At 37.2% G+C, this 20,067-nt stretch overlaps 3 protein-coding genes across 3 annotated transcripts; 1 reads left to right on the top strand and 2 right to left on the bottom strand.

Annotated features, from left to right (window-relative positions):
* Window positions 1-1,712: 1,712 nt before the first annotated feature.
* On the bottom strand, window positions 1,713-12,606 carry LOC112554154 (probable ATP-dependent RNA helicase DDX4). Its single transcript, XM_025221783.1, has 13 exons — window positions 12,473-12,606; window positions 11,656-11,680; window positions 10,114-10,394; window positions 9,702-9,735; window positions 9,442-9,464; window positions 8,759-9,142; window positions 6,443-6,747; window positions 5,857-6,141; window positions 4,647-4,956; window positions 4,218-4,317; window positions 3,764-4,034; window positions 2,191-2,304; window positions 1,713-1,962 (listed from the first exon to the last, which is right to left on the bottom strand). The coding sequence occupies exons 3-13, from the start codon at window positions 10,319-10,321 to the stop codon at window positions 1,837-1,839; spliced, it is 2,160 nt and encodes a 719-aa protein (XP_025077568.1). The 5' UTR covers window positions 10,322-10,394; window positions 11,656-11,680; window positions 12,473-12,606; the 3' UTR covers window positions 1,713-1,836.
* Window positions 12,607-13,951: 1,345 nt separating this feature from the next.
* Window positions 13,952-18,396, bottom strand: LOC112554203 (histone chaperone asf1b-B-like). Its single transcript, XM_025221856.1, has 4 exons — window positions 18,183-18,396; window positions 17,507-17,622; window positions 16,985-17,161; window positions 13,952-15,837 (listed from the first exon to the last, which is right to left on the bottom strand). The coding sequence occupies exons 1-4, from the start codon at window positions 18,289-18,291 to the stop codon at window positions 15,580-15,582; spliced, it is 660 nt and encodes a 219-aa protein (XP_025077641.1). The 5' UTR covers window positions 18,292-18,396; the 3' UTR covers window positions 13,952-15,579.
* A 305-nt stretch (window positions 18,397-18,701) lies between these two features.
* LOC112557829 lies at window positions 18,702-19,100 on the top strand. Its single transcript, XM_025227894.1, has one exon. The coding sequence runs from the start codon at window positions 18,702-18,704 to the stop codon at window positions 19,098-19,100; it is 399 nt and encodes a 132-aa protein (XP_025083679.1).
* Window positions 19,101-20,067: the final 967 nt, after the last annotated feature.

Here is a 20,067-nt window from a genome sequence, read left to right as displayed (position 1 = left end):
TTGAAAGCTGTGTGTAGTGTGCCTAGGTATTGGTGCGCCATCTGGCAGGGAACAAAGGCAGATGATCAGAGCTAAGCACGTGTTGTGACTTTTCTAAAGACTTTTACTTAATGTTAATTTAAAGCTAGCAAAAGAGAAAAGTTGATTTTGAAAGCAGTCTTTCAAAGCCAATGGGAGGCTGAATACATGTTTACTAATATCAGCGGTAAACCAGTGTGTCTACTTTGTGGAGATACAATAGCTGTGACCACAGAATACAATCTGAGACGGCATTACGAGACTAAACATCAGGACAAGTTGAAAAGCCTGAATGCAGAACAGAAGTTAAAGAAAGTGGAAGAACTTACGAGGAATCTAAGATCACAGCAGACATTGTTCACTATAGCAACATCACAAAGTGAAGCTGCTGCGAGAGCAAGTTTTATTGGGCAGAGGAGATCGCTGTCAGCCCGGCCATTCAGTGAGGGAGAGTTTGTGAAGAGTTGCATGATGAAAGTGTGTGAAGTCTTGTGTCCAAACAAAAAGCAAATGTTTGCAAATGTAAGCCTCAGCAGAACACACGGTTGTTAATAGGATTTGTGAGATGGCCACTGATGTGAAAACACAGCTGATCGAAAAAAGCAAAGACTTCGTTGCATACTCTCTTGCAGTCGATGAAAGCACTGACACGACGGACACCGCACAACTCGCCATCTTCATCCGTGGAGTCGACTCCAGTCTGAATATCACAGAAGAAATATTAGACATAAAATCCATGCATGGGACGACAGGAAAGGACATTTTTGACAACGTATGTCACAGTATAACTGACATGAACTGCCCTGGGACAAACTTGTTGCCCTTACAACAGATGGAGCGCCGGCGATGTGCGGCCACAGAGTGGACTAGTTGCAAAGATGCGGTCACATGTCCAAGAAAATTGTACTGGGCAGTAGAAAGCATATCACTGCATAATACACCAAGAAGCGTTGTGTGCTAAAGTCCTCAACGTGGAGCTTATTTGTGTGAGCAACTTTACTCTGTGATGAAGATCAACAAAACATCACACAGGAGTCGTCTTACTGATGTACACTTGCAGTCCATCCTGAGAATCTCCACAACACAGAAACTTACTCCAAATATAACCGAACTTGTTGCCAAGAAAAAATGTCAAAAAGTCCACTTCTGAAGAAGAAAAACTGCTAAGCCTTGGTTTGTTATTACTTTAATTTTGTTTTAATGTATGATTTTGCTTACGCAAAATTAATAACAAAAAGTTTAGTTTTCTACTGTTCAATAAAAAGTTATCGGACTTAAATAATAACCTTCGGCTCGCCACCTTGTGTACGATGTGAGATTTGGCCCCCTGTGTAATCGAGTTTGACACCCCTGCTCTAGATGGTTCATCCATCTACTGTTGGTGTTCGGCATGGTGTATAGAGCCAGCCATATTCACTCCTGCAGCAGTTCAACATGGCTAGTTGATGTCACAAGTAGTTGCAAGTCTCACTTTAGGTTGGGTTGCTTGCAAGTCTCACTTAAGGTTGGGTTTGCTTAGTAGGAAAGTGCTGCCAATAAGGCAATTCACACTACTGAGGAAAGAGCTGACGAGAGAGAAACCCCTCGATCAAAATGGAGAACTTGGCATGCATACCTACCCAACAAATGAAGCTTCTTGAACTACTCAACAACAAAAAAAAAAAAAAACAAAAAAAAAAAAAAAAACTGCAACAGGCTAAACAAAAAGAGTATATCAATGTCGACAGAATTATAATTCAAGTTTTTTTTGCATCAAAGTTCAAAACAGCCTTTGTGGAATGTGGTTGCACACAGCATTGGTGATAAGTTCCTTTCATGTTAGTCCCAGGATTCCTCATCACCACCACCACCAGCGTTGTAAGAGCCACCAAAATCTAAGTCTGTCTCTCCACTTGTAAAGCTGGGTTCCCCACCTGTGAAACTGCTGCCGCCGCCGCCACCATACTAGAGAGGAGAAAAGAAGAAATCAAAATAACGACCCATCCTGCAGGAAGGTTTCCTACTTCAACATTCTGAATTGCCAGAACAAAAAAACTGCTTTTGTTAAGGTCTTCAGTTGTTTTGTCTTTAAAAAAATTGTGAGCAATCCTTACAATCACAACCAAATGGGTATATGCTTTTACTGCAGTAATACAAGTCTTGGTCCTCTCTATCAATCGGCATTCATCTCACCTTTCCTCCCCTCTGCCGTCTTATATCCTTGCCACCAAACTGACTAACACTGCTGTAGTCACTAAATCCTCCGGCAGCATATGCTTCCAACCAGTCTGGCACCTCTTGTCTTGACTGAATGAGAAAGAAATATGTCAATGGCCATAAAAAAACACGCTCACTATCCTTTAAGCTGATATACTGTTTTACCACAGAGATTTTGGGGTGGAGGGGTGGGAATTGTGAGATTTACAGTGTGTGATTAACATTGTGTATGATCACGCACTCAATGCTGAAGTCAAGAACAAGATATGGACAGCATACAAAGGAAAAGAAAAAAAAAAAGTAATAAAATACAAATGTAGAAGGCACAGAGGAATCGGGGAACAAACAGCAAGGATTAAGAGATCTGCAGAGGAAGACAAGCCACAGACTAGTCAATAGGCAGCAAAAGAAAGGGTTAGAATATGAGCTAAGCAGTTTGCAGATTGCCCCTTAAAATTATAGTTTTGTCTAGTACTAGTCCTTTACAGGAATGTAGATTTATGCCTGCAAGGTTTGGAGTGAATCATTTTGTCGTACTATTTGCTTTGCTGCAAACTACATCTGGCTGAACCTATGAAGTGCACATTCTTTTAAGCAGAATTCTTAAGACAAAAAGTGGCTCAAGAAAATAGCTATCTTGGGGTGACATTGCATATTGTTGAAACTGGCATTCTCTGCTGTAACTTAGTAACTTACTGTAAGAGTGAAAGGCCAAAGACATAAATAGTATTTCATCTACTATCAACTTTCCCAGGTCACCTTTTAGGAAATCATTAATGGCTATAGGCTTTTTTGTTAGTCGCCAATACAAAATTTAAAACAATGTGATTCCATCGATTCAGAACCCTAGCAATGACCATTTCCATCAACAAAATAGCTGAAAACTGTTGACTCATTCCAACTCATTTGCAATTAATTAATGCATCAATAAACGATTATTGTTCAATTTATGAATGAAAAATATGTGCTCTTGTATAGCACCTTTCTCCAGCAATGGCTGGAAAGTAATAAGAGTGCATTTGTATGGTATGCTTTGCTATCAAAAAGACAATCTTGGTGCACTGCACGGGAATAGCAAATAAATGTCTAAAGAAGCAAAACACTTAAGATGAAGCAGTGATGTAACACAACAGCTTAGGATGGATGCAAGATGATAATCAAGCCAGGTGAAGATCAGTGTTCAGAATACAGTATAGAAAAAAGTTTGTCTTCAACCAGTTAGGGAGATATTTCCCCCAGTCAACGCCAGCCTACGCATCTATGTTTGTTTAATCATTTTATCAAGGCATCCAAGTTAAGAAAATGAAGGAGAACTGAACCATTACATCATATAGACAAAGCACTGTATGAATGCACAACAACTGTAAGAAGGAACGATATAAATTACAAACCCTGAAGGATATGGCAGGATACGGAGACCATGATCTAAAAACTTCAATCTCATTTGTCCAAAAAGGGGAAAAGGGACTAAAATGAAAGATAACATGCTAGGTAGGGTTACAAGTGGAATGATGGCCAACAGCTCTGAGAAAAAAAATCCAAGACAAACCTCTTTCAAGATGCGGACTAAGTTTGGAGCAAGGGCACTATCTGTATCATGAGAGTAGAAGCTTGTAGCCTTCCCCAGATTACCACATCGTCCTGTTCGGCCAATTCGATGCACATACTCATCGATTTCTGCAGGCAGGTCATAGTTAATAACATGTTTGACCTCAGGGATATCCAAACCTCGTGCAGCAACATTTGTTGCAATAAGAATAGGCAGTTTTCCCGTTTTGAAATCGTGTAATGCTTCTTCTCGTTCACGTTGTAGGCGATCACTAAGCAGAGATAACATAAAACAAAACATTTAAAAAGTATATTATGTAGAAGTTAAAGGTTTAAATACACACACTCTTTTCTTCTATATTTAAATTCCACAAAATTCAGACATCACATTAACTTATATAATTATCAAGCAAGACAATAATTAGACCAACAAAACACAGATACAAGTTACTTACCCATGAATACTTGTGGTTGGGAAACCTGACTGTGACAAGTAAGAAGCTAAGAAATCTGCATTACGTTTTTGTCCGACGAACACCAAAACCTTGTCTGAACCTGCAAAATGTGAATACCATTTCTCTCAACAGCAGAAACCAAGAGATTTTGTGAGCAACTTCCCTTGACACCAGGCCATGAAAATATTTCACACCTTATTTTGAACAGGCAGGGCTACATAGCACCTTCAATGTCTTAAGACTTAAAATTCAAGTAACCAAACTTGGGCTCATAAAATTGTACCAGGCCTTTGTCGAAAAATAAACTGGTAATAAACTTTTCAAAATAAAAACACAATTGACTCCCAAAAATTCAAGAAATGCAGATTAGAAGCATGCATCACTGTAAAATACTGCAGACCATGCAAGTGATAATGGCCATATGCATACCTGAGTTATTCAGAATGTTGCACAGATGCTCACGCTTTTTTAAGCGATCGACTTCAAAGAATTTTTGCTCAACATCACTGCAGGCTCCTCCCACAATCCCCACAGTTATGAAAAGGTAGTTCTGCAGAAAGTCAGCAGCCAGCTTCTGAATCTCCTCTTTGAAAGTGGCACTGAACATGAGAGTCTGGCGCTTGCCCTTGGGAGGCATGCCAAGTGTTTCAACAATTTTACGAACGTCAGGCTCAAATCCCATGTCCAACATTCTATCAGCTTCATCCAAAATTAGAAACTCTACCTTTCGGAGACTCAACTGCAAAACAAGCAAAAAAGTATTTTGAGGAAAATTAAAAGCAAAGCATGTGATGGTGCTCTTTAAAAAAAAAAAGAGGATAATAATAGCACTGAGATTTCCACTTTAACACACGTATAATGCTATCTGGCTTGGCAGAGAAAAGTCTTCCACTTCTGCCTTTTCTTTTGTCAGTTAATGTTGGTTTATTTTTTATAGATGACATTTTCCGTTGAAATCCACTGGCAATATAATAGTACCATTTTTTTGCATTTGGTAAATAAGCCACTATCTCTTAACGCAAAGAAAACATGAGGAATAGCGCCCACAGCAATAGCCACAATTAAGATTTAATTAAACTCTTTACAGAGACTTTCAGAATAATCAATGTCTGGTACATATTTTAAATCAACATTAAGGAACAGAACATGTTTCTAAACTTTCAGCAAAAATAGGAATTCCCAGTTTTAAAATAATGTAATGTCATTTCATTTAACTCTTATCTAGGATTACAAAATGTTTCACATGCTTTTACACCATTTGTGCCACTATCTTGCCTAGGAACTTTCTCCGCCCCAGATCTAACACGAAGAGAAAGTGGACAACTGGGTGATCAGAGCAATGATGACTGAGTCCAAGCGCATGCATGTTGGATGATGCAATGTACTTGTGATGCAGTGCGCTTTATCCATTTGACCAATGAAATAGGTACCGGACTTCCTGGGGCAGATAAGGCATGAGTGAAGGAAGCTGAGCACCGCCCAGGCAAAAATGTGATCTCCCTGCACCCTCCACTCAGTAACTAAAAGGCTGCTAGCCTATCTTCATCTTTTTATTTAACATGGATTAATGGGGTGGGAAAAGAGAAATTATGAAAACCACGTGTTGACGGTTTTTGAAAGCAACTTTGCTGGCACTTACCTTCCCCCTGTTGACAAAATCCAGCAGACGGCCTGGCGTGCCAACCACAAAGTGTGCCCCCTGCTCTACCTGTCGTAGCTGGTGAGCGACAGAAGTTCCCCCGTACACCACTACAGGGCGAATGTCTGTGCCAAATGCAAACTTTCGAGCTTCACCATAAATCTGCAAAACCAACTCACGAGTTGGTGCAATGACAATAGCCTGTGGCTCTTGCACTTCACTGAATTTTCCAGTTGTCAGCCCATTTCTGACCATTGCCGTCAAAACAGGAAGAATAAAAGCAGCCTGCAAAATTGAAACACATCACCTTTGTAAAAACACTTAACTTGTCAGATGTTAACAGTTTTCTCTCTTATACTTTCATTGAGTTTCCAAAGCTCTTGCACTTCATGTTAGGACAGTAAGTCATAGCACTGATAACTTTTTTAGCACCTTCCTTGGACAATGTAAATTAAAAAAAAAAAATGATATGAAAGATCAGTTTTCATAGAAACTAAGGGTGCTCTGAATCATCTCTCAACTTAATAAAATTGCTGTAGCAGTCATAAGCAGCATTACTTTAATGACACAATCACACAAAACTTACAGTCTTTCCAGAACCAGTCTGAGCACAACCCATAAGGTCTCTTCCAGCTAAAATGGTTGGTATGGCATTTTTCTGGATTGGGGTAGGCTTGGTGTAATTAGCACGTTTAATATTCTTCACAAAGGTAGGCAGCAAATCAGCTTCATCAAAGGAGTTAATGGGTGGTAACTTGTCATCTCCTGTCACTTCCACCGCAATATTGTCATATTTGTCAAAGTTAATTCCTTTCTGAATGCTTGGTTGAAACACCGATGCCTCATCTTCTGGAAGATCTGGTGGTATGTAGTTCTCTTTTGGCCTGTCACCTAAATAGCCATAAAAGAATAATTTGGTAGATACATGTCTTGTTTTGGCCCATCATATACCACAAGAGATTTTTTTTTAAAAAGCGCAGGACACAGACATATTTGACATTTTTTGTCTAACGTGAAGCAACACTTCAATCTCTTAAAGTAGTTACATATCTTATTCATTTAGTTACAATACAAAACACTAATGCCTCACAAGTGTGTTACTACTGTGGATAATTTATCTGAGGGGAAGTGACACTTGCCAATCAGAAAAAAAAATCACTTTTCAAGTGAATAAGGTATGTCATCCTTACTTCAGATGCAAGACTGGCACCAAGACAAGCCCTGGGCCCTGCATATATGCTGTGCTAAATGTGGAACACAGCTTTCATATTCATATTTAGTAGTTTTATTTAACATAAAGGATGAAATATGGATATCCTTGTAGGAACATTAATTTGGCAGAAATAGACATTTGAAGAGAGAAAATTGGGTGGATATTATGTTTGGTTATATTTATCAGACCTTTTTAGAAAATAAAAAATTCTTATGCCATCTTACATTCATCATCTCTAGTTTACAAAAAACACTCAAAGTTTTGGTACATGATAGTGTATGCATTTTAAAAATAATTGTATACCGTTACTGAAATATGTTGATTAAAGTCCAACTTTTGGTGTAGGTACCTAAAAACATTTATGTGCTATATAAATGGTATTTTAGCCCTCTATAGTTAAAAAAGCGGTCCGGTGGCGCAACGGTTAGCGCCTGTCACCAATACAGTGAAGGTTGGCTGCCTGGTTCATTTCTCGTCTCGGGCATGCTGATCTTTCTCTGCACGTGGCATGTTTACAGGGCTGGCTGCTTGCCGTAATATAGCCTTAGCTGCTGACACGGCGTAAAAACACCCCCCCCCCATATAGTTAAAAACGAACCAACTTCGTAAGATTTTAATTTTTGGAGTAAATGCCTGACCTTAAAAACTAAGCATTTTGTTAATATATCAATTTTACTGCTTTCCAAAAACACTTTGGATTTAAATAATGAAAATTTCAAGAACTAAACTTTACATTTTGAATACATTTAAGTGTTTTCTTATTTTAAATAGATTAATAAGATACCGTAATAAACAAATTTTTTTTAAAGAGTACCCACAGTGAAAATTGACTTCTTGTCCAAAATGTACAAGCCTTTTTTTTCTCTTTTGAGTTAAATATCGTAAGTCATTCCAAAACTCTTTCAGGTTCAGCACACATAATAATCTAAAACTAGGTTGGAGAATGGTTGGCCCATTAATTCCTTTTGTCTGGCCTTTCCATGGTAACGTATAACTCAAAATTCAATAAATCTAGCAGCTTTTTTCCTGACATTAACAGTAAATCATAATAATGATGAATAATGTTGAGGGACATGCATGAGACAGCCATTACAGTAGACAGGAATATGTACATGACAGGACAAACATGAGTTTTTTGTTTAACTGCATGTATTGTGGAGAGAAGGTGGCAGTGACAGGCAAACCAGCAACCAAAACTATATCATTGCAAGGCTGCCAGCCATGTAAACTAATGCCACAAGTCTTGGTGGGCTTGCTAAATAGAGATTACTGCCAATCACGTAGCATTCATTATGATGCAAACATTTTAAAATAATGAAATTTCAAACAGATAAGATTAAGGTTAGAATTCTTCACACACAAAAGAAGTCAGTTTTTTTACTTGCAACCGCATTTTGGTACGCTTGTTTTATTTAGATGTATAGTTGCAGCATTTTAGAATTAAAAAATGTAAACAACATGTGATATATACATAGCTAAGCATTAAAATTTGATGCTGGTTCAACCAAGTCACCAGAAACTACTTTTCTCTTGAGCAACTCCTAACCTTATGTGGACAAAATGCATACATCAATAGAATGCACCCTTAAACTCATTGGGCACACATCTTGTTTACAGCCAATTATCATTATTATGTTTTTTAATAAATGTGGAATGTAGTTATCTTCAGCTCTGTGTACAAACACTTACCAGCATTACCACTGCCACTGTTCGGGCAGTCTCGTGCAAAGTGTCCTTCTTCTCCACATTTCCGACATCCACTACCACCGAAGCTCCCCTCTCCACCATCAGGGCACTCTCTTGCAAAGTGTCCTCCTTTCCCGCACTTTCGACAACTGTTTCCCTCAGAACCAACATCTCCATTTGGGCATTCCCTAGCAAAGTGTCCTTGTTCTCCGCACTTTCGACAGCCTGAACTATGTCCTCCTCCTCTGTTATTTGGACATTCCCTGGCCATGTGCCCTTCTTCTCCGCATTTATGGCAGCCAGAGCTACTCCGGCCACCACTGGGGCAGTCTCTAGCAAAGTGTCCTTCTTCACCACACCTGTGGCACCCAGATCCTCCAGCACCATCTGTGTTTTACACAGCAAAGACTTCAAATACTAACAGACTGCCATTAAAAAAACCTTTCGCTACTGAGGTATTTTCAAATAGGTAGGCAAAAGGATTGCAGATTGTTTATATTACAGATTATTTACAGCACAATTTTATGTACAGAGATTTTTGTTTTTTCCTTAAATGTTCACCACACTAATGCAGAACCAAATCATACTCCGAATTTCTCATCTGAATGAGCTTTACTTGCCAGTAAATGCGAAACTCCTCTGAAAGCATGACTAGCAAAAACAAAAGTGCACTAACAAGAGCTTACCTTTTGGACCAAACCTTCCACCTCTGAAAAAAAAAAAATTCAAACACTTTTAAAAAACATTTCACGATAATTAGACAAGCTAGTTTTGTTTTTATACCAGATTTATTCAACTAAAGCCCTAACATACTTGGTGGTCAATAATTTAGCTCATATTCTGTCTTATTTTCTGTAGATAAACAGAGATACATCGTACAGGTATACAACTTTTGCACACACAGTGACATATCAAAGAGCAATTGAAAATGTAATAAACACTTTACCTAGGAGCATCGTTAGTAGTCCCAAATCTTCCACCTGAAACATTTCAAATCAAAGCAAATAATATGACTGAATAAAAACAGCTGAAGTATATTACTTCCACACCTGGTTAAAAGATCAATACCAAAAAGCTGATAGCACCATTTGAAGTACATCTATTTTTGCAGGTCAAACTAAAATAGGCTAAATATATAGAAGCTTGCAAATTTATATTACCGTAAATTTTGGATTATAAGTCTAAGTTTTTTCCCCAGCTGTAAACCCTGCAGTTTCAACAGTGATGGGGCTTATTTGTGGATTATTCCAATTCTGATTATGTTTTAATGAGCTCTATGTTAAACTATTGTTAATTATTCACATTTTTAAATCAAAGCTGGATACTATTGGTGTTGCTGCAAATGGATGATTGTTTACCTCTCTCTGAATCAAATCCTCGAAAGGTACCACTGCCTCTGCTATCACCATCTGCAGTCAATATGGCATCTTCATTCCACCCGATGTCATTGTTACTTGTTTCTTTCTTACTAAAAGTGTTGTTCCCAAATACTGAACCTATCTTTGGACCACATCCATTTGTATGAGGTTTATTTTGTGCATCTCCACTAATGTTCAAAGCATTCATGTTGTCTACCAAGATTTTTCCTCGGCCGAACCCTCTTGGCTTAGTCAAAACATTCTCAGAGCAAACTGTTGGCCTTGAGGGAAAAGAAAACTTGTTCTGAAGAATTGCAATCATTACATTCCAGGGAATTACCCAAATATAGCACTCAGTAATACATAAGCATAAATTCAAAACACAGTAATAAAAAAATTACAAACCCGAACTTAAGCCAAATGCATAGATATTATCTTCTGAACCATACTTCTGATTCTAAAGCAGCTAGTGCACACGATTCTTGCCTTGGATGCTAGTGTTCTAATCACTAAGCAATTTGCTTCTCCTAAGCACATGTAAAAAAAAAAGGGGGGGGGGCTATTTTTATACTCTGAACTCTTCAGTGACTGCATTTATAGGCCTACAGACTTTTTCTCAAAAACTATGACTATTTTGGAAATCACTTGATGCATCAGACATCTTTTACAACTGAACTGGTTCCTTGTGTTGTACAAGTCAACTACTAGATCCCACATATAGGGGAAAACTTGCACTTGTTGAAAGTCATAACCCATAATAGAGTTGCAATTCAAAGGTAAACTGCACTTACAAATGAATGAGTTGTTGATGGGGAAAAAAAAATTTATATGGACTTGCATCTTCTCTCTCATGCACACAAAAGCAAGATTGACATTCATCAAAGATGAGAAACGAGAAAACATCAAAATCCTCTTATTTAGTGGCACATATGATGATTTGGTTGAAACTATGGTGGTGGTGAGGGTAAAATGGCTGGCCTTCACCTATCCTGAAGTACAGATATATAGGTATCTAGAATGTTAGTAACTCTTAACTCACGGACTTATAAATGTAGCCACTGTATCAAGGAATGGTCAGTTTCACCAAGTGTCACCAAATCTGGCAGGCCTGCTTATTTCATCTACATGAATGTCTAAGGCAGTTTTTGGATGATGTTCAAGAGTATGTCAACTTCTTAACATTTCCTACTATGCTCTAATGCTTCAAATAAAATATTTTAAAAAATCCATGGATATCAAACTTTAAAATAACTTACTGTCATCTTTGTGACACCTGATGTCTCAACTAGAGTGAATCATTGTTTTACTACACTGATGTCACACAAGTCAATGGAATGAACTAGATTCAACAGGCATATCAAAACTATACAGATGAAATCAAGGGGGGAACTGACCTGAGCAACATTGGGTACCCTGTCTCATTTCCTTAAAATGAGGACATTGTCAGTAAGCATACAGATCCCCCTGTATCACTAAAAATTACAAATGGTCTGCCAATTGTACACCAACGGAAGAAAAAGAGCATAGTTTGTAAGAACTTACTTGTACTCAAAGAAGTGCCCGAAACCTGGTAATAAAAAGCAGAACAAAATGTGTAGATATAGGTATAACTTTAAGAAAGCTCATGCTATAACACTTTTTAGCATTAGGCTAGAGATTGGGGTTTTTTGTTTGCTGAGGTCAGGCTTAGAGACTTATGATTTTTATCTGGTTTTGCGGTGTATGTCATAGCGTCCCTAATAATCTACTTCAATGTACTGTAAGCCATCCTTCAGTTGTTCCAACAAGGGGGATAAATGGCATTATATTAAGCTAGGTATATCTGGAAAATTAACAAGTTTTGTAAACCCGTCTTAAAATAATAAGATTCTGCCCTTGACTCGTTAAGATATATAACAGTATCCCTTTAACACGCCATACCAAAATAAACACAAGCAAAATAAAGCAAGTTCTAGGCTTACTGAGGATCTTTTATTCGGCATTCTCAGACTAAGGATAACACTGTAAAATTACTGACTAAATATTTAGTACGTGACACAGAAAATTACTTAGCGAGTGCGAGCCTGAGCAGCAGATGGCATTCATTCATGCCTATCAAACAAAAACGAGTATTAAGATTCTGTATAGTGAAGGGAGGGTATCCTGCAACTTTCAATTCCCAGATTTCTTTCCGTATTTACTGCCATAAGTTACTTTCTCTTTATATAGCGGTTTAACTCGAGACTCAAAAATACACATAATTTTATCGACATACGAGCAATGCTCACTGTTGTTTTAAAAATATTTATGACACAAATCTTTAAACATATGAAGTACACGATATTTTTTTAATTTATGAAGCTGAAAGCAAAAAACTCACATCTTCATCCCAGTTTTCTTCCATTTTCTCTGCGCAATCAGCAATGTCTTCCAGCGAAGTCAACGAGAAGAGAATTGTGGGTAACCTCTTTCCCGCGCTTTTTAGGAACCCGATAAATGATTAGCTACTAAGAATAAACAAAACAAATTGATTGGCTAGAAACGTTTCGCTGCACCGGCAACACATAAAAAACCCAACGGACTATGATTTCAGACAGATAATAATTAACAATTGTAGATCATGTAATATGTGCGACTTTTTAAAAAATGAAAATATTTTGTGCCTAATCGAGAAGACAAGAATATTTAGACTTGTGGCAGTTACCTCGGTCATATGAGAGTTCTGTCCCTTCGCCTAATAGGTTCTTGATTTTGATTTTGTGGCTGTGCTTCGATTTGGATATGAGTGTTGGACCTGCATCTTTGATTGTGCTTCTGCAGCGTTTTGTTTCTCTTTTGGTTTGAATCAGGACTGTATATGTTATTGGAGGTGCGAACTGTTTGGATCTATTGGCTGGATTCCACTCCGCCTTCTTCACTCGCTTTGGCCACGAACTTTAATTGAGCTGAATTGAATAAACTGATGTGATGATCACTTTTTTTCTAGTTTCAAATAACATTCCTTCATATCCTCAAAATATTCCAGTATTCTCCTAATGTTACTAACTTATTCTCTGACGTCGTTACCGTAAAATCTACAGTAATTACCCTTTACTGCTGGAACGTAGCGTAAATTCGCTGTTTGGTAGCCCTCTCTGTTGTTTATTTGTTAATTAGTGCCTTTGTTTGAACACTACAATGCGCAGGCAAAAGACATTTGTTCGTGATTGGGCGTGCCTTGCGGCTGACTAAAGGGAGAGAATCACAGCAAAGACTACAGTAGCTTCCCATTCTGTGTTCAAGCATAGACGTCTAGTTCTTGCTTGGTACTTGTGCTTTAGGCCCGAACACTTAATAGAATGTCAATTTCTACATAAACCACACTAAAAATTTGTGTCTAATCTCTAAACGCACCATAACATAAAATCTTCCATGAAAGGTCCTGACATGTATGCTTCTCAATCATCACCTGAAAGCTGCCTAAGTGGACAATATTGGAAAATTATACACACTCCAAGCCAAGGGTAGACCACTGTTGGTTAGATATCGGCTGTTGATACCAGTAGCGTTCTTAAGCCATGTCAGTTTATACAATGATGTACTTCGCAATGTAGTGAGCAGTTCAGGCTTACAAATTTCCAACATTATCCTTTCATGAATTTCCAAAGGATGAGCAAATAACAAAGCTTTGGCTGGTAAAATTCCTTTAGGCTTATAAGTTATTTTTTTTTATGTGCAAGTATGTGTGTAGCCATTTTGTAAATGTCATTAACTCCTCCATTAGGAGATATGTGTAATAAATAATCCTTATTATTACTAATGTATTTTCATTGCACACCCCCAAACCAAAAATTGTGCATCAGGAAAAAAGTGTTGCTACTATACTGTCTCCTCTGGGAATTTTTTAATCATTAACCTATATTTTACAGACTCCAAACAGGTATTTCACTATGCTTTTTATAATGGCAGAGCATACTTTTCATAATTACGAAACTTTAAGGACAGCAGTGCCAGGCAGGCTGGGATTGTACACATTTCAAAAATGTTAACACACTGTGGTGAAGTTACTGCTTGACCAAATAAAGCATGCTCATTTTTGAGTAGATAATTTTGTACAACCCACGAATGATGTTATAAATATCACAATGGCTCTTGAAGGAAAAAACAGTTTCCCACTCCTCGGTTAAGTAACTGAATTAGAATGGTTTGGAAGATAAATATATGCCTTAAAAATAATAAGACCAAAACATAAAGTTCTTTTTTTTAAAAGGAACATCCTAATACAGTTTCAAATGTTTTGCTGGTATGACATGTTGCATGCACAGTGAGAGGAGGGACCCCAAATGTGTATATATCTTCATAGAAATATTATTTCCTATAAAGACAAATATTACCTACAACTACAATTTCTATGCTTACTAGTCACAATTTCATACATAAACTATGAAAAAATTCATTCGTTATAATCGCCCACATTAATCCAAGTGTTTAGTGAACTGGGGCTGAGGAGAAGACAACACAGCATTTGCACCTTTTAAGTGAAATTTTGGCTTAGGTCTGAGTCAAGGACACAATGGACTTCAGCTGAATGCAGACACAATGCCCTGCCACAGATAACAAATGGGAGAATGGAAGAATAGAAATGCGTTGCAAATGATAAACCCTTTTAGACCATTTACACAGTACAACAAAATGTTAAAACTCAATCATCATGCATTCAGACAATTTTTTTTTCTTAAATACATTAATGATGATACATGGAGCTCTCAAAATATGCATGGTTTAGTTGCTGCCAAGTTTTCTCAGCAAGTTATCTAAAAATTATTATCTTAATATTTTGCTTTTGATTTCAAACACAAATTTAGGAGTAAAATTGCTCAGATCCTGAGATCCAGAAAAACTTTCTTATTTAGACAGTGAGAAACCAACACAGTATGTTTCTGTCACTAGGAATTTGACCTAATTAGGACAGCAAACATACCTAGAGAAACAATGCTCATGCATGTTACATTTTAAGAGCACAGAAAAGTCTCATCACACAGAAATTAAGATGGTTCAATGAAAAGATCAGCACAAGTAGTCCAAGAACATGCTGCTATAAAAACAATACTTTGACACAGTGAAGGGGAATATGGTAACAAGGTATTTGTATAAACCCTGTTAATGGGGCACTTGGATCAATTTCAAACTGTGCATGCAGAAATGTGAATATTCCTTTGTAAGCAAAATAAATGTTCACAGTAGTGTAACTTCAAACAAGTGTCTCACCAGCATACAAGTTCGATACTGGTATAATGTGTTTGATAATTTAATGTCTGTACAAACAAAATTATTATTTTATGAAAATCTGTTTTTGCTGAAATCAAGAAATGCAAACAAGTCCAAAGACGAACGGTGACATTGCAGTTTCTCCCATTTGTTGAGAGCATACAAAGCTCATCTGCACTTCATAATCACTTCTACATAAACACATCAGTCTTCACGGTTCTTTTTTTCCAAAAGAAGACTTCACTCTGGCACAAACGAACACATCTTTTCCAAACTGTCAACACTCTCCTCAGTCTTTGAACCTAAGACTGGCATTGCAAGCGAGTTCTCCATAAGGTTGGACACAGATTCTGTGTTCATGCCAGGCTCAATGTTCTCAAGGTCATTGAAATCCTCCATGTCATGGCTCTGCTGCTGCTGTTGTTGAACTTGCTCACTGTGCCACTGAATGTTAAAGCGAGTAACTCTAGGTTTCTCAGCCAGAATATTTCTTGTAATCTGTTGAAGACAATTATCCCAAGATTATTAAAACTGATATCTATCAAAAATATTTAATAATAAAGTTTATGTATATAGCACCATATCCTAGCTTTATGAGCAAGCTCACGGTACTTCACAAATAATAATTACAACAATAATAATAATCACAATAGGGAGACATTGAAGAAACCAACCAATGATAGGAAAGAAAAGGGAATTAAGTGCAGAATGGGGGAAAAAAAGTGTAGTGCTATCTGATTAACAACTGAATGAACACAGTACTCCGTCATAACACAAGCACATACTGTATATATAAAATAAAATGCATCAACGACAGAAAAGAAATCCTGTAGACAGAAGAAAACGGAGGACCAGACTTGTCTGTGCAGCCTAGTTAAACTTTTCAATGTCCACAATTTAGAGTTGATCTACAACTGTTTGTCATTCATTGGGAAAGTCATGAAAAAGAACAGATTTATGAATGCTCAGGATAAACCTCTGCTGGTCAAACAAGCTGTAGACTGTTTTTGCCACCTCAGTTCATCAACGAGTTTTGCCATATTAAACAGGTTTATCTTGCTGTTGATGTGCACAAACAAGAAAATGGATTAAGATGAAAATGGCAAGAAAAGACTGTTAGCCAATGAATCATTTGTAACCGATCAAGAACCACAGTCCTGCACATAATTAGAATAGTTTAGTTTAGTCCTTGTTACTCCTCAAGCAGCATAGGGCCACAACACCTTGGCAATGGACCTGATATTGGGGAGCCCCCTTCAGTTGGGCCCATGTGGTTCTGACGTCCTTTGTCTCGCTTTGTACTGTTCTTTTCCAAACATCATTAGAATAACAACAGGTCAAATGATAGACCTCAAAATCAAAATTAACTCAGAAAAATGACAAAATCCAAAAAAAATCTGGAGAGCTGGTCTCCTCAAGCCAGTAAGGCAAAAAGGGCATCACTCTTCCAAGAAAAGGTACAGAGTCAGGAGGGAATGAGGAAAAACAAAACCCTCAAAAATTTATTCTTAAAGAGCGTCTGCTTGAAAACATTTTTACACAGCAAGATCTTTATGGCACAACTTCATACATAAGTGATATGTATGATATACAACATAAAATTACGAGGACACATAGAAGTATGGCTAGTAAAAGATTCATTTACCTTGTCAAACAAAGGGACTGCTGGAGGATTTTCCTTAAATTCTGGATCTTCATATTCATTATTGACGAAATACCCAACACGTATGAATTCTTGCCCCTGATAGGAGCAGGTCAAAAGAACAACTGTCACACCTAATACATCTGCCACAGGGATACTGCTTGTATCTGGTGGTCCTGCCTAAAGAAAAGTAAATAAATATTGCTATTATCAACACTGTATTTCATTTTCAGTGAAAACATGTGTATACTATATTATTAGCTTTTAATATCCCCTTAATCCACTGCTGAAGGCAGCTGTCTTCCTGGTACTTTCTAAGGGAGGTGAAAGGGAGAAACTATGAGAGAAACTACCTATGTGAACACTTGTATAAATAAATTTACAATAAGCACCTTTTGTTTTCCACTGACGAAAAAGTATCAAAGCATCAGTTTCACCTGAAGCAACCTGTAGTTAGTATTGCAGCCCTCCCATGCTCATGCTGACTATGAAATAATCTCACTTTCTCATTATAACAAAAATTACCTCAAACATGAACATGTGACTGCCCCCTGGGACTGGTCCTACCAGAATTGTGTCTAGAATTTGATCACACTCCATACTTTCAGCAGATCCGACATAAATGATTTTCCATTCCAGATCTAAAACAAAACCACACATCAACTCTTCTAGAAAGAAAAACATCTTTTCAATGATTTTGATTTCTCAATAACTTTTTCACAATTTGTGGTGATGTGAAAGTTGTGACTGTCATGATTAATGTTCCTGACAATAAATTGCTAATAAAACATAAAGCTTTGGCAACTCAAAATTATTTTTCACACACACAATAATAACATCTACTGTAGTCCTCTGGTAACCATTCAGTCATGATAACAAATAACAAACATACTCAGTTTGACTAAATTACTACTGACTATTGAGAAAATGCACAACGATCTGTCCAAACTTAGGTAACTCGCGACAAGTAAATCGCTTTAAGTTACGCAAATGCAATTTTCCGTAGAATGCGGGAAAAAAACTTTCAATAAACGAAACTTTTAATTAGTAGATTTCACAAGTTCAAGACGCTAAAAATAGATATTACATAGATGACTAAACAATAAATTCACTAAGCTAGACAGTAAAGCCCGTTGATAGGATCAGGTAGACTAGTGTATGTACTGTTTTTGTTCGTAAAAAAGCAGACGAATCAACGTACCCTGAGGAAGATCTTCTGCGCACTCAAAGGTAATTTCAAACTGAAACGGCCTTAAAAAAGGAGATGGATTGTTTAAAACTGTTACATTGCATATGTTCACAAGAGCCATTATGTAAATTAAAGGGAAAAAAATGAAGTCTCTGATGCCACCGTACTAACAAATATCTGGCGCCAAGAGACAGAGCGGCAAACTTCACATCTACACAAAAGCGCGCGTGCGCACACACGAAAGCGGAAGAGGATCGGGTTAATCAAGATCTTTAAGAACTCTCTATTTAAATATAAAATCGTTTATCATTAGCTAAAATAGAACTTTTTCAAGAGGCTTTATATGTAATTTTGTGTTTTACAAGTATAACTTTTATGTTTTATAGCTTTCTTAACAAGAAGTCTTTAACATAAATAGAGGGTTAATCCTTGAGTCGCTTAACTACCCATATATACAGAAATGATGTTGCGCATGTCCTTGATGTTCATTTCCGGGCAAACGACAGCAACGTTGATCTGCTATCAGCCACAATGATTCCTCGAACCAGCATCGAAGAAGCCAACAAGCATTTGGTTCTTCTCCACAAACGTGTAACAGAACTCGAGAAAACAGTGAAGGAACAACACGAGGCTTTGATTGCCAAAGATCAGTTCCTTCAAACCAAGGTGACAGAAATTTCGTCTGCTAAGAATGCAGAATTGGATGAATTGCGGCTAAAACTGAGTGATGGCGAAAGGACGATGTTTGTGTTACAACAACAGATGGAACAAAAAAATAGAGCATTAGAGATTTTACAGCGTAATTATAGTAATTTAAAATCTCTGCTCTTGCATAAAACAAACGTTAGACTTTTGCTGAAAGCCATGGAAGAAACAGAGGGCCGGCTAATTGATGATGCTACGGAGTCAGAGACGGAGATGCAGAATTAGCGTCGCAGACTTCAACCGCATGTTTTCCAAAGTCATTTCACGCACATCCAAACGGCGGTGATAATTTTGTGAATGGTGATGATGAAAAGCCTTCAAGTAGCCAGAGTTTCCCAGAAAGTGTTTCAGTTCCAGGCAGAGCACTCACAAAACAAAGTCAAAGCGGGCATGAAAGACGTAAGAGTTTACGTGGGAAAGAGTTTTACTTGTGATTGTTTCTAAGGCAAACATTAATTGTTAATACTAATTTCAACACATTTAGAATACCATATTTATTAATACTTCATGATATTTTAGATATTTTCTACACAAAAAAAAGATTGCTGAAGGAGACAAGTAAGTGGTAAAAAACCCACTTCGAAGAACTAGAGGATTATATTGGATATAAGCATTCCATGAAATCATTTTTTTTTTTTTTTCTAAAGGAAAATTTTAGTTCTTTCTATATAACTTAAAAACAGGAATGAACCACTTAAAATATATATATACACCAATTTTTCAAGATCACCAATGATGCAACCAGAAAATGTGTTTTGAGAATTGTAAAGTATGAGCTAATATAGATGTTTGGTTCATTCAAGTTGCATGTGGTGTTCATTATTTAAGGCAAGTTTCTATTTGTTTGCAATTTTCTTTTGTGGTAACCAAATATTAAAATTCTTTTATAAAAAAGGATGCAGTTGGAGAAAGATGTGGAATCTTGAACTTTTGTTACCTATACTGAATCTATATAGAGCACAGTTTGTAATGGTTTAACTCATTCATTAGGGATAAAATTAACACAACTGCATGAGCAGTAGCTGTGAAGACGTTTGCATCTGCAGGTGTGAACTGTATTGGAAGAGTTAATGTTTCATTTTTCCTGTTAAAAATCATCTTATGGAAAAGATTAAAAATTGTAATGAAACCTGGGCACAAATTTTTGTTTACTAATAATTCCGGGCATAATTTAATTCACCTTCTGAAGCAG

The sequence above is a fragment of the Pomacea canaliculata genome, linkage group LG2, assembly GCF_003073045.1.
Source record: "Pomacea canaliculata isolate SZHN2017 linkage group LG2, ASM307304v1, whole genome shotgun sequence".
Taxonomy (NCBI): domain Eukaryota; kingdom Metazoa; phylum Mollusca; class Gastropoda; order Architaenioglossa; family Ampullariidae; genus Pomacea; species Pomacea canaliculata.
This window is presented reverse-complemented; position numbering and strand designations above follow the sequence as displayed.

Bases quoted from the DNA above. Each gene is read 5' to 3' on its own strand.
- LOC112554154 (XM_025221783.1), bottom strand. From the start codon at position 10,321: ATGAATGCTTTGAACATTAGTGGAGATGCACAAAATAAACCTCATACA. The intron at 6,142-6,442 runs GTAAGTTTTGTG...TCAATTTTGCAG, and splicing joins AGACTGGTTCTGGAAAGACT to GCTGCTTTTATTCTTCCTGT. The intron at 4,035-4,217 runs GTAAGTAACTTG...ATCTCTGCTTAG, and splicing joins CCAACCACAAGTATTCATGG to TGATCGCCTACAACGTGAAC.
- LOC112554203 (XM_025221856.1), bottom strand. From the start codon at position 18,291: ATGGCTCTTGTGAACATATGCAATGTAACAGTTTTAAACAATCCATCT. The intron at 17,623-18,182 runs GTACGTTGATTC...GTTTTGTTTTAG, and splicing joins CGCAGAAGATCTTCCTCAGG to ATCTGGAATGGAAAATCATT. The intron at 17,162-17,506 runs GTAATTTTTGTT...ACTTTTCTTTAG, and splicing joins GTCACATGTTCATGTTTGAG to GCAGGACCACCAGATACAAG.
- LOC112557829 (XM_025227894.1), top strand. From the start codon at position 18,702: ATGATTCCTCGAACCAGCATCGAAGAAGCCAACAAGCATTTGGTTCTT.